Consider the following 13640-nt stretch of genomic DNA (forward strand, 5'->3'; position numbering starts at 1 on the left):
AAAAGACAATATTAATCCCACACCGCCCTCGCAAGCTCCGCCCGCCGCTCCTGCCGTGGAAATTTTCCCCATCCCGGCAGAAAAAAAAAGAAAAGAAAAATAAAATAGACTAGATCAGAGCAGATCAGATCAACATACAATCCCACCTCATAAAACACAACACCAATTACCCAATTACCCAACAATTGAACGAGTCGCCCTACACGGTCTCTTGAACAAGTCTACAATCGTTGAGAGACCGCGCGAATCCCACCTGAACGGATTTTATTCCCGCGACGAAACCGGACGAAACGAAACGAGCTCTGCATCTCACATGGCGGGCGAAGACTCTTCGCGGGCGGCGCCTGTGCCGGCTTGGAAGAAGCTGGGGCTGAAGCTTAAGTACGCTAAGGAGTCTGCGGAGGAGACAAACGAGGAGCAGAAGACGGATGATGTGAAGCCTAAGAAGAGGAAGCTTGATGGGGAGGGGGAGACTGGGGAGGGACAGGATGAGGAGGTGCATTTGAAGAAGCAGAAGAAGGATAAGAAGGAGAAGAAGGAGAAGAAGGAGAAGAAAGAGAAGAAAGATAAGGAGGAGAAGAAGGAGAAGAAGGACAAGACGGAGAAGAAGGAGAAGAAGGAGAAGAAAGAGAAGAAAGAGAAGGATGAGGAAGACGAGGAGAAGAAGGAGGAGAAGGAGAAGAAGAAGAAGGAGAAGACGGAGAAGAAAGAGAAGAAGGAGAAAAAGGACAAAAAGGACAAGAAGCAGAAGGATGAGGAGGAAGAGTCTGCGCAGGTAGAGCAACACGCAGACGAGGATGATCGCATGCACGACGCGGACACCGAAGACGACGCCGACGACAAGAAGACCGCACCCGATACTCCCGCGAAGCAAGACGGATCTGAGCAGAAGAAAAAGCCCAAGAAGGAGAAGAAGAAGAACAAGGACAAAGCAGGTCTGCCAGGCGCTGCTGGCGCGCCTAAGCCGCAGACGACGCACGAAGGACCCGTCCTCTCCTATCTCAGTTTCTACTACCGGCACCGAGCGGAGTGGAAGTTCCAAAAGAACCGCGAGACGAACCTCTTCAAGCACGTTCTGGCGCTGGAACACGTGCCCACTGCTTACAACGCTGCGCTGCTCGCATATCTTCAGGGGCTGAAGAGCGAGGGGGCGAAGATGCGTCTGCGCCAGGTTGCTGAGGATGTCATCCGGGCGGAGATGGACAAGGCGCAAGCTTCTTCTGGAGGCGACGCGGACAATGCCGAGGAGGATGCGGATAAGCCTTTGTCGAGCTACGACAAAGCTGTGGCGGCTTTCCGGGCGCGATTGCTGGAGGGGAAAGAGAACCTGGATAAGACTGAGTCTCCAGAGCCGCTGGAGGGAGACCTGTTGAAGCAGCTTGAGAAGAGACAGCGGGCAGAACTCATGGTCTTCGCTTTCGATGGGAAGCCGTACGAGAAGCCGAAGCCCAAGTTGAAGCAGGCGCAGGATGCCGCTCAGCCTGGCAAAAAGAAGAAGAAGAACAGGACTGTCATTGTGGAGATCTCGAGTAGCAGCGAAAGCGACAGTTCCAGCAGCGACAGCGACAGCGACGACGACAAACCCACCAAGGCCAAGGCTGCAGCCCGGCCAAGAGCAAGAGCAAGAGCAAGTCGCGACAAGCCCCTAGCTCATCGGAATCAAGCAGCGACAGTGACTCGGATAGCTCAAGCTCGAGCGACTCATCATAGACTGCGTCCTCTTGAAAGGGTCTACTTTCATATACGCCCTTTCTTTCCTTCGACGACTGCGCCCGGTCTCTGTGTATACATTTGAAGAACACAGTCGTTATACTTAACAGGTCCCGGTGAAAAGTTGATATGATATCCGAGCATTGAAAGGAGTTTACATAGAATATGATGATAGTTTTATGCTTCACCTGGTTGATACAAGCATTGATATAACAGTCCAAAGTCACAATAAAGACTATTCACTATCCTACAAAATTAATCTCGAGATTGGAAAACTTAGTAGAACTTGCTGAACTCAGTATTCAAATAAATTCCATGGTATATTAGAACTATAGCTGTTAAATCGACATGTTCAGGCCGATGTAGATGAATGATGAAAGGCGGTGACGGAGCTTACTCAATTGGGGCCCGAGAGCTCAAGTGGTGGACCTCTCACTACAGTCTGGAGCTTCGGCCAGGCATCCTCTAGCACGCGTCCTCTTGAACCTCACTTCATCTCCCACTCCCAATCCTCTATTCTCCGCATCATATCTTCTTTGCTGTGACTTTTGTTATTTTCTGCTTTATAGTTACCTTTTTTTCAGCGGATCGCTCTCCATTGCCGCCAACATGTCCGGTGCGTATTCTCCCATCCTGACGGCCCGATTGCCATGACCTTATCATAGACTAACACCCCGCGGGCAACCACAGGCTACGACAGACATATTACGATCTTCTCGGACCAAGGACGTCTGTACCAAGTCGGTAAGGTGTCCCCCGGAGAACAGAACCACCACGATACTCTGCCTAGCCTTGGATTCGGGCATCATGCTCTACACGGCAACCAACTGACGCAATGTGTGTGACGGATAGAATATGCATTCAAGGCCATCACTTCGGCAAATATCACCTCGATGGGCATCAGGGGGAAAGACTGCGCTGTCGTGCTGTCGCAGAAGAAAGTCGCTGTAAGCATAGCCACGACGACTCACTACCACCCCCCTCTCCCCACTCTGTGGCCGGTCTGACCTCGCAAATCTCCATCTAGGATAAACTGATCGACCCGTCGTCTGTATCCCACGTCTTCCGACTGTCCCCCTCGGTGGGATGCGTCATGACCGGTTCCATAGCGGATGCCAGAGCCAGCGTCGACCGTGCTCGTGGTGAGGCGGCTGAGTTCCGATATAAGTATGGGTACGAGATGCCGTGCGATGTTCTGGCCAAGCGAATTGCCAATATCAACCAGGTGTACACCCAGAGGGTATGTTCCCCGCTGCTGGAGAGGGGTTGAGTGATCGGTTGGGAATACGAACTGATGTGACCCAGGCCTACATGCGTCCGCTAGGCGTTGCTACGACTCTGATCTCGGTCGATGACGAGAAGGGCCCGCAGCTTTACAAGTGCGACCCCGCTGGCTACTACGTCGGATACAAGGGCACCGCGGCGGGTCCCAAGCAGCAGGAAGCGCTCAACCACCTGGAGAAGAAGCTGAAGAACAAGGACTGCGCCGAGGGCAGCTGGGAGGAAGTGGTGGAGCTGGGGATCACCGCCCTGAGCACCGTGCTCAGCGTCGATTTCAAGAAACACGAACTGGAGATTGGCATTGCCGGGGCCCGCGAAAGGACGGCCAGGAAGGGAGAGATCCCGGGTTCCGAGCTCTAACGGAGGAAGAGATCGAGGAACGGTTGCAGGCTATTAGCGAGAAGGATTGAGGGAAACGAGGTGCGGGGGTTAAGGAATCTGATTTGAATTGATGATTGGAGTAACGCAGTCGCATGGCTGTCTAGACGCAGATAACCTATGAACATCACTTGCCTCCTTCGGTTTTCACCGGGGATGATAATTGCTGGATCTGTTTTTACTTCCCACCCTTTCTTTTTCTTTCTGTTTCTATTTCTGCGTCTGAGGTTGGATTTATTTTTATCCTGGGGTCTTCGGCTCCGACATAGCCGTCCGTCTCATGTAGAGCTCGACGCACGAGGGCCAAGTCCCCGCGGTGATTCATCTCTACCCCACAACATCGGTGGCAACATGAGGAAAAAAACGACCTCGGACCTGGATCGAGATATGACAGACGGTCCGTTTACATGCCCGCACAGCCTAGGAAGTTAGGGAGGAGGAGCATACTGCCAGCCAGCCCCACCTGCAAGTTCCAGGTTCCAAGCTCTCGATTCGTGCTAAGTTTAACTCATCCTAGAAACAGAAGGGACATGAAAATCAATAAAAAAAAACATAGAATAGAATATCGAGAAAAAGAAAATTATACAACCCTCGCGTAGTACCTAGCAGGTGCACTTCGTCCAGGATTGCAGACTTGAAAAAAGATGCCCTTGCAGATGAAGCCGGACGAATCGCGCGGTCCCAACGACCCGGGCTGGGGGAATTGAAAGAGAGAGCACTTTCTGAATCGAGTAGTGTGGAAACAGACTAAACGATCTGAACGATGACGATGATCAATCGGACAGAGAATCGCCACCAAGATATCAAGCGATTGGAGCGTGAGTTTTTTTCCCTCCGATCGAACTGATTTACGTGAAGAGATATACCGGTTGATGGGGTACTAGCGACTAGTGGCCTGAGGCCGATGTTGCTTTTCCCGTTTCAGCTTGGGCTGAGCTGGGAGTGTGGCGCAGCTGCAAGATGTATGTGGCTTGAACACTTATTTTTTTCCACGATCTATTTTATATATAGTTCCTTTTTTTGTTTTTTCCTCTACTCCCACATACTCCAATACTCCAATTGAAGGTCAAATCAATCCATCTAGCCTTTTTCTTTCTTCTGTAATTGATGGATCAATTCTATCCTCTTTGATCTATTCCCCTGTACATTCCTACTAGTGACCCATCTAGTCGACTGTGGCGAGAGTCCAGCTGGCGGCTGTGAACATGCCCAGACACTTATCTAACTTTCCGTTAGTGCAGGATCCATGTAGTCTCCACTGTGACGGGGAACTGCAAGATCCAACGCAAAGGAGGAATCCATTCGGAGTGGATGCAATTCCGTTGGCGCGGAACAATGACACCTGAAGTCTCTTCTCTCTCCGTTCCTTTCGGCTTCGGCTTCTCGTTTGAACCCGTTGCCCTACTAGTATGACTGTGGAGTTTGAGCTGGATTGTTTCTCGTTTTGCCCTTTTCTTTGGTCTCTCAGCCCCAACTGATCGTCGACCTCGGATCTTTCTTTCTGGCTGCTTCTGTAAATCAAAAAATTAAAAATAATCAAAGCATAAAATAAGATAGGAAAAAGAAAAGAAAAAGGCTGCAGATGGAGTCTCCACCGCTGCACATGCGGACCCCGTTTACCCACTGATCCCTCTCTCCAGCTGCTTAGTGTCCACGCTTAGATCCCAGCCCTTTCTCCATTCGTTTAACCGGGAACATGCAACAGAGTCAGTTGGGACACATGGTTGTCGCTGGGTCTCCTGGCTGTAGTCCCGATCCACACGTCACGGTCCCTGTCCAGCTGCGATGTCCTCAATGGTCTCCATCCTCAGCAGCTTCTATCGGTACAGCCAGCCACGACGGACGATGATCTTTCTTTCACGGAGCTCGGCGACTCATAGTTTTGGGTAGGGGACCATGGTCGATTGAGCTTGAAAAGGGGTCATCTCGCCCTCGATTTCTGAGAATGGAACTATAGATGAAACAGTCCGCTCATTCCAATTGACTTAGATCTCACCTTGTCTTTCTGTTATACCCGATTGTCTTGCTATAGTGTCCGTGCGCTAGCATCGTCTTCAACCTTGTTCAATATCGAGAATCACTAAGAACGTGGTCGATATACTATACTATCATGTCTGACGGATGTATGTGACATTGTCGTCCCCAGCGGGAGAAGAAAGACGGTATACTGACTCCCCTGATAGTGAACCAGGCACGTGCCTTGCGACTAGCCGAGATCCTTAACGACTACCGCACACTCCTCCTCCACATCTCGCAACAGAACGTCCAAGTCCCATCCGAAGACTACTGGGAGGAAGGCTACGTCGTGATCCGGGACTCTCTGGGCGGCGCCCAGGCATTGCTCAACTCCAACTACAGCCCTGCGATTCCGCCAGCCTGCTCGAGCAGTGACGAAACCGAGAAGCTTGAACTACAGAGGTCCGTACCCTGTCCTTCAAACTCTCTTCCTCCCTTTCCTTTTCTGACGAGCGACTCCACGTATAGGGTTATCCTCGATGCCAGCGCGAGACGTTTCCAGGCTCATCGCTTCTACCTCCGCGCCGCTGCCGCCAGACGCTGGGCTATCAACCGGGATAATTTGCTGCGCGGAGGGCGTCCGACTCCGGGGCACGCTCCGCAACTCAAAGCGGCTAGCAATACAATGACCGAGGTTTGTTTCCTTCCTATGCCCGCGAACTTCATCAGAAGGATTCTAACCGCGAGTGAGAAACAGGAACTGGCGCAAGTGACAGACCAGCATGTTGTTGCGGACTTGCGCGCGGCTGATACGCGTGCAGGCCACTGGCTTGACGATGATCCGTCGCTGTCTGACATTCTCGGATGGATCCAGGCTCATTCGTGATTGTCGTCCGTTGCTTTGAACGGCTGTGTTATATGGGAGAGAAGGGAATATGCTCCTTTCCTTCTCTCCCTTCTTTTCCCTTCGGGGTGACTTGATACGATTAATTTGGACGGCAGTGATGCTGTCCACACCAGCGCAGGCGCTGGACCACTTCCTTTCTCCTCCTTTTACTCTTCCTCTTCCCTTTTATTTCGGTTTATACAGCATGACAGGGGGTTCCAAAAGCAGTCTCCTTATGTTGATGTCCTGCACTACTTTGATGCTGTGATGGTTGAAGTTGACGTTGATGTTGATGGTTATGAGATATCCCAGAGTGATTGACTGATTTGTTACGAGAGATGTTTGTGGTTGTTACCTTATTCTTTTATTTTTGTTGCTGTTGTTCTATCGCTTTTGTGTCTTGTTGTTTATTTGCATCGAATTGCATATGTGTTGATCTCGGGTTTTGTATACAACGGTCTGTCCCAGTCAGACATATATATTTCGGACAAGGATCAAGACTTGGTCTCTATTACAGATTGGTTTGATTTAGTTTATAGCTTGTTGAATGGAATTGCATTGACGACTATGGCTGCATAAGGACTGGTAAATCCTGATTGTGTTTATTATACCACTATATTACTTAGTAGTGTTGAATCTATATACTGTTGATTGTATAGAGTAGGTCAACCATACACTCAATGTATTAATATGAAGACCATCATTTTACGTCAAATCTTTTCCTCATGTATGTCTATGTTTTGGGATTATCCTTCATATCGTGTTCGCCACTTTCTTGTTACCTTTTACAAACCTACAACTTGGACAACGGATGCCATGGTGCCACCGACTGCTGTAACCGCCCATCCACCTTAGACCAACGGTCAGCCCTGGCGCCAATTCCACCTGTGGATCCAACTCTTATGATACAGAATAAAGTCCGATCAGCTACAAAGTCCCAACTCCAGTCCCTCGCAGTTGACGAGTTTTTCCTACATCGTGCTGACTGGTGGGGTGGGAAAGGATTAGCATTAAAAATAAGAAAAAAAAAAAAAAAAAAGAAAAGAAAAGAAAAAGAAAAAAGCAGCAATACGACACAGCAATTGGCGACAAAATCCCCACTCTCCACCCAATAACAATCCCAAAGACGATCGGGCATCCCGATACAACGGCGGTCCCGTTTTCCGCTGCATGGAGTCATGCACCAGGCGGCGGACGATAGTTACCGTATAGGGCAGAGAAGCGCGAGCACATCCCAGCTGAAAGCCCCCCCCCCAATGACAGAACGTGGGGCGCTCCACTTTTTCTCTGTTAGAAAAGTTTCCCTTGCTTTATTTTATTTTATTTTTTATTTTTATGTATATATTTATTGACTCGACAGTGGGGTGGTACTTAACCGCATGCCGGCACTGGTTGATTATTCTTAGAGTGCCCTGCAGTAGTTTAATGGGCGTTGGGCCAATCGGGGACTGCGCTGGGAAGGGGTTTCAGCTGGGATGTGTTGAGGATTCGGAATGGGTTGGAAATGTTTCGATCTTTCTTCCTGGGGTAATGAGAGCTATTTTCATTCTATTCTTTTTGATTCATTTTTGTGTGGATTGTCAGACCGGGGTGTGGACAAATGACCTATTCTATTGTGATGATTTGAAATTATTGACACCGTGGCGCTCCATAGTATTGTGGCTAGGTCGTGGCTTGTGTGTTGGCGGATACTAAGTCGGTTAGCAACTTCAATGGTCGTAGTAGATAGTACCACGATCACTACTGTCTATTAGCCAGAATTAGTGACCGGGTGTTGGGATTAATCCCCCTGACTGGTGATAAAAATGAAAGTGTCTACCGTCCCTTCTTGTGGGCTCATAGATCTCTATTGCGTTGTTGGGCGAGCTTGCCACTATAGCTGTGTCCTATAGTGCAATACCCGCCATGTCTTTGTCCATATTCTTTTTTTATGGTATGGAGGGTGAGTTTGTTGAGTGATTCCCTGATACTGGCCAAGTACGGATGAAGACTGACCTGCTCTCTTTCTTTAGATTAACAGCCCGTCATATGTCCTGCTCTCTATAGGGCTAGACAAACCGTGATGAAAGATTCATACTTATCGTACGAGCAAAAAGGCTTGTTAAGGGCAAGTCTATGAGAGCCTTGGACAACAATGAAGAGTATAAACCTGGAGTGTCTGATCTGATAAAGACGAATGGACGAGGTACTTATAAGTCAAGACTGTCCGTTGGTGGATATCTGACTAGATTGACTAGATATATAGATTCATCATGTCCTCAGCTATCGAATGGCTGGTTGACCTTACTGTGCTGGTGGAGACCATGGTCGGGCTGCCTCTAGCTAGTGGCGAGCAGAGTCGCCTTCCACGCGTCCCCCTCGTGGCAATTGCAAGGACCGTTTGACCACATTTCCCCAGCCTCGTAGGTATGGATAGGAAGCACTAAGGAGTGGAGATGATGTAGAGTCTCTGTCCTGTGCTGTCAACTCCATTCTCCTATGACATACGCGTCTGCCTGTGCCTGTCGATTCGCCCCAGCGGGGCTCACATCGCTGCTTTTCTGCTCGTGGAATGGGGCATTGCCTGAAGCCCGAAAAGTTGCTACTCGGTGACCATACGGGATACTTCGAATGGTCGGCGCAAGAACATTGGAGCTCATCTGGCCTGGCTGAGTTTGAGGAATGCCGCACGACCAGGTCATGTACAGTTCTACCGCCACCGCAATTCATCGACCCCGACAAACCATAACCTTAAATTGTCTTACCGGGTGACTTCCCCGCCCAGTCGGTCCGATTCCAGGAACCCACGCGGATCTCCCCTGATGTTACCCAGCGTCATCGTGGTTCGGCGAAGTGCAACCCAAAGCACCCCCCATGATGTGTCAACAGCCGGACTGACCAAGGACGCAAGGTATCAGCCGAGTTAGCATACCTCTAGGAAGCTCAGGGATAGGCAGGGGGCACTGGACGGATATAGTAGCCATGCGACCCGGACCAAGGAACAGTTCCCTCCCTGCCAGTCACGCGTGACAAGCCGACAGGAACCGTAAAACGTATCATATGAGGACGGGCTAAATTTCGGGGCTTAAATTGGCCCACCCTGAGGGTTGCGTCCAACGTGGCAGTCTCCCAACGTTCGCCTAGCAGAACCAATAGGCATGGCAAAGTCACCCGGACACGATAACCAGGAACATTGAAGTTTCGAATAGGGTCAGACACGAGATGACTACGCCACCGATCTTGTCCGTGTCCGTGCCATATATCGACCACCTGGTATGGAGCACTATCGTGGCTGTTGGCACCAGGCACGCTGGAGATGGGTATATGAAGGAGGCATGTTCCCTTCTGTCAGATCCGTCGATCTTCCCCAGCTTGAACACCTCAGGCATCTTCATTCTGAGCAGCACAGCCACAGGCCCCTCCTTAGTCAGCAATAGCTTCTCCACAACGGCACCGCCACACGGCAACCCAGCCAATCGTGACTTCCGGTATGACACCTGAGGCCCATCATAGTGTCCATTTCCTGTTTCAAGCGTCTTCACTAGTTGAGCCAGCATGGGCGAACTAATTTATAATAATGGCAGGCCCTACCAGGCTGCAGCATATTCCAGTCCACTTCGTTAGCTCCTTCGTCGTGGTGAGTTCTATTTATATGTGTCCATGGCCTGCTCTCGATATCTCTTTTCGACTTTAATATTCACGCTCTTTTCTATCTTCGCTATTCGCTACTTTGTATACGATAACAATTCGTCTCTGATTCCCCTTCATCCGAGCAGTACAGAAGCTGTTTTACAGGATCCTCCTCCAGTAACAATGTCGGGAATGAAGTCTGTTGCTTATTTTGTCAATTGGGTGAGTTCTTTCTTCTCTTGCAGCAACAATGATCCATTCTATACCATTGCCCCAGAGGTCGGTAAATAGCGGGGCTAACATCACTAGGCAATCTATGGCCGCAAGCATGATCCCCAGGATGTACCCGCCGACAAGCTCACCCATGTCCTCTATGCGTTTGCCAATGTTCGACCCGAATCTGGCGAAGTGTGAGTGCTGCTTCCATCCCATCTTAGTGATGCCAATCTAATCCGAAGCAGCTACATGACCGACAGCTGGTCCGACATTGAGAAGCATTACCCCTCGGACTCATGGAACGACGTTGGCACCAACGTGTACGGCTGCGTCAAGCAGTTTTTCCTGCTCAAGCAGCAGAATCGGAAGCTGAAGGTCCTGCTCTCCATTGGAGGCTGGACCTACTCCTCCAATTTCGCCCAGGCGGCTAGCACTGATGCTGGCCGGACCAAGTTTGCCCAATCTGCCACCAAGCTGGTGACGGATCTCGGGTTTGATGGTAGGCGTCATAATGGCTATCTAATTGGGACCAGTGCTGACCTCTAGACAGGATTCGACGTTGATTGGGAGTATCCCAAGGGTGAGTTGCCGATATGTCCGTGACAGGCAAGCGCAAGACTGACAGCAAGGTAGACGAAACCGAGGCCCAGAACTTCGTCTTGCTGCTCCAGAGGTGCCGTGAAGTGAGTGCCTCCAATTCCTGTGATCTGGATCCGTGTATACATGTATGCATGATAAATTGGGTATCGTCTGCTAACGAATTAGACTCTGGATGCGGCAGCTGGGCAGAACCGGAAATTCCTTCTGACGATTGCTTGTCCGGCTGGTAGGTTGAGCTCAACGGCAGCTATCCACTACATGGACCTCGTTAACCACATACAGGTCCGGACAACTACAAGAAGCTCAAGCTTCCCCAAATGACCCCTTACCTCGACTTTTACAACCTCATGGCTTATGATTATGCTGGTAGCTGGGACGCCAATGCTGGGCACCAGGCAAACCTCTACCCCTCGAGCGACAAACCGGCCTCGACGCCTTTCTCGACCATCCAGGCGGTCAACTACTATACGCAGGAGGGCCAGGTTCCTGCATCCAAGATCATTCTGGGGATGCCCTTGTATGGACGCGCCTTCACCAACACCGACGGACCTGGTACGCCGTTCAATGGCGTGGGCGAGGGTAGCTGGGAAAAGGGTGTCTGGGATTACAAGGCCCTTCCTCGACCAGGAGCCACGGAATCCATCGACCACAATGTCGGAGCGTCGTGGTGCTACAACGGGAGCGATCGCACGATGGTCTCCTACGATAACGTGGCCATGGGTGAAATGAAGTTGGATTTCATCAGGCAGCACCAGCTTGGTGGCGGTATGTGGTGGGAGACTAGCGGCGACAAGGGAGGCAAAGCGGCCAACAAGGCCGACGGCAGTCTGATTGGAACCTTTGTTGAGGGTGTTGGAGGACCGTCCGCCCTGGACCAGTCGGCCAACGCGCTCGACTACCCCGACAGCAAGTACGACAACCTGCGGACTGGGTTCAAATAGACTTCGCCCCGTTGGATTACGATACCCGCGCGCGTGCATCCTTAGGATTTTCATTATTTTGCCTTGTTCTTTATGATTAGGATGAATACGATTGTTACATGTTACTTCTACTGGCAGTTCAGTTTTGGGGTATAGATTTGAATTTTTTAGATTCTTGTACTATCAAGGCTATTATCGAAGAACGATCGAGTCGGCACGTTCCAAGACCCTCACGCTAGCATCAGGGACGATCCATTTATTTGGACTCGTCGAAGACGTAGGTAAGGTGGCACTTGCCGCAGTACTGGCGGTTGTGCATAGCGGCCATGAAGATACCGGCACCGCACTAAACATCATTAGCCTGGATCCGAGGGAAACGGGGAAAAAAGATTTTTCAAAAACATACCTCGGGCGAGGGGCACTCGCGGCGCAGACGCTCGATCTTGCCATCACCGTCGACCTTGTAGTACTTGAGGACGGCGAGCTTGGTCTTCTTGTGCTTGTGCTTGATCTTCTTGGGGGTGGTGTAGACCTTCTTCTTGCGCTTCTTGCCGCCACCACGCAGGCGCAGCACGAGGTGCAGGGTCGACTCCTTCTGGATGTTGTAGTCCGAGAGGGTACGGCCGTCCTCGAGCTGCTTACCAGCGAAGATCAGACGCTGCTGATCGGGGGGGATACCCTCCTTGTCTGTTTCGTATTAGAGTGTTGTCCGAATTGATGGGAGGAGGAAGGATGAAGACATACCCTGGATCTTGGACTTGACATTGTCAATGGTGTCGGACGACTCCACCTCAAGGGTGATAGTCTTGCCCGTGAGGGTCTTTACGAAGATCTGCATACTGAAGAAGGCCTGTCCATTTCATTTCGTTAGTGTTTTGGCCTTGTGGTCTGGGTTGGATTTGTGCGGTGCAGGCGGGGTTCGCAAAATCTTCATTCTTCCTCGTCCTGCGACTTCTCAATTTTCAGTGCGCGGGGCTCGACAGCGGTGCGACAGTGTAAATTGAGAAACGAGGAGATTCAGATGAGATAGCTTTCCTTCACCGTGTACTGCATCTTCATCCTGTTTGGGGGGGGGGGGGGGGGGGAAGCGCTTACCTAGACAGACTTGTCTTCCTCAACCTTCATGCGGATCGTGAAAGAAGAAGGTTGGCTGTGTGGAGGACTTGGGTCGTTAAAATCGGTTGTGCGATCACGTGGTATGCAATGTTGCCCTTTTCGGCTAGTGTGGACTGCCTCGGTTGTTTGATCTTCCGATTCCGAATTTACATCACGTGACAGCCGAGCATGCCAAGAGAGTGAGGATTAGTCATCTACGATCCGGTTTCGAATCGATCCCGATCTGTTTGTTTACATTTACATCATCGGCTGGTCCTTGCTCAGAGCTAGTCTGTCGACTATCCGGTTGACTATGGGCCCTGATCGGATCAGCTCCAAAAGATCAGCTCTAGAAACAGGCGAGGAGGAGCGTCCAATCAATGACGCCTATGCAGCAACCCGAGCTGAAAAAAAATAAACGACACACAATAATAGACTATCTACCTTGCCTACGTCCTGCCTAGGCACGTAACTAGGTAGGCAGCTATCCTTGGACTAGCGACTAACGTAACTGACATCAAACCGGATCCTGTCATCCGCCAGCTTACCTCGCTGATGAGTTGTCGCTCGAACCGATGATTGGCGTCAATTATTATCGGGCTATTGTAGGGAAAGGGATTTCCACGCGTAATTATGCCTTCCGCCCTCACAGGGTGCAGGTACCGTCCCTTGTACATGAGAGTTTATGTACTCCGGACCGAGCGTGGGTGATAGATCAGAGATTGATATCTGTGAGGAAACAAATATCTACTGATAGGGATGAGGGAGGCTCAGATAGGGTTGTTTGTCTGGACCACAAGGGAGGAACCAAGGGAACGAGCTCCTTGCAGCTAGCTTGTGATCGGATCACTGGGGGTTTTGTTGGTCTCCTTGGTTGTCCTTCGATTTCCCCTTGTGTCATTAGTGGTTTTAGAAAAATAAAAATAAAAAAATGGAATCAAAATGACTGGCAAAAACTGGGAACCAGGGCGTAACGACGGGCTGATCTC

At 50.4% G+C, this 13640-nt stretch overlaps 5 protein-coding genes across 5 annotated transcripts; 4 read left to right on the plus strand and 1 right to left on the minus strand.

Moving 5' to 3' along the window:
- Nucleotides 1-155: 155 nt before the first annotated feature.
- On the plus strand, nt 156-1827 carry P168DRAFT_301104 (WKF domain-containing protein). The gene has a single exon (XM_024838489.1). The coding sequence runs from the start codon at nt 314-316 to the stop codon at nt 1793-1795; it is 1482 nt and encodes a 493-aa protein (XP_024696987.1). The 5' UTR covers nt 156-313; the 3' UTR covers nt 1796-1827.
- Nucleotides 1828-2158: 331 nt separating this feature from the next.
- On the plus strand, nt 2159-3591 carry prs2 (proteasome core particle subunit alpha 1). The gene is made up of 6 exons (XM_024836358.1): nt 2159-2326; nt 2401-2454; nt 2563-2657; nt 2738-2950; nt 3016-3258; nt 3312-3591. The coding sequence occupies exons 1-6, from the start codon at nt 2320-2322 to the stop codon at nt 3399-3401; spliced, it is 702 nt and encodes a 233-aa protein (XP_024696988.1). The 5' UTR covers nt 2159-2319; the 3' UTR covers nt 3402-3591.
- A 1888-nt stretch (nt 3592-5479) lies between these two features.
- P168DRAFT_314495 (uncharacterized protein) lies at nt 5480-6211 on the plus strand (the record flags this gene model as incomplete). The annotated part of the gene is made up of 4 exons (XM_024839782.1): nt 5480-5492; nt 5553-5787; nt 5854-6019; nt 6083-6211. 4 exons carry the CDS (start codon nt 5480-5482, stop codon nt 6209-6211), a joined length of 543 nt encoding a protein of 180 aa, XP_024696989.1.
- Nucleotides 6212-9746: 3535 nt separating this feature from the next.
- On the plus strand, nt 9747-11676 carry P168DRAFT_286524 (glycoside hydrolase family 18 protein). The gene is made up of 7 exons (XM_024836359.1): nt 9747-10042; nt 10130-10230; nt 10282-10535; nt 10587-10616; nt 10670-10719; nt 10802-10862; nt 10919-11676. The coding sequence occupies exons 1-7, from the start codon at nt 10004-10006 to the stop codon at nt 11575-11577; spliced, it is 1194 nt and encodes a 397-aa protein (XP_024696990.1). The 5' UTR covers nt 9747-10003; the 3' UTR covers nt 11578-11676.
- Nucleotides 11677-11710: 34 nt separating this feature from the next.
- On the minus strand, nt 11711-12403 carry P168DRAFT_323537 (ubiquitin-ribosomal 40S subunit protein eS31 fusion protein). Its single transcript, XM_024840698.1, has 3 exons — nt 12301-12403; nt 11963-12243; nt 11711-11902 (listed from the first exon to the last, which is right to left on the minus strand). Exons 1-3 carry the CDS (start codon nt 12392-12394, stop codon nt 11813-11815), a joined length of 465 nt encoding a protein of 154 aa, XP_024696991.1. The 5' UTR covers nt 12395-12403; the 3' UTR covers nt 11711-11812.
- Between the last annotated feature and the right edge of the window lie 1237 nt (nt 12404-13640).

This window comes from Aspergillus campestris, assembly GCF_002847485.1.
Source record: "Aspergillus campestris IBT 28561 chromosome Unknown P168scaffold_1, whole genome shotgun sequence".
NCBI lineage: Eukaryota > Fungi > Ascomycota > Eurotiomycetes > Eurotiales > Aspergillaceae > Aspergillus > Aspergillus campestris.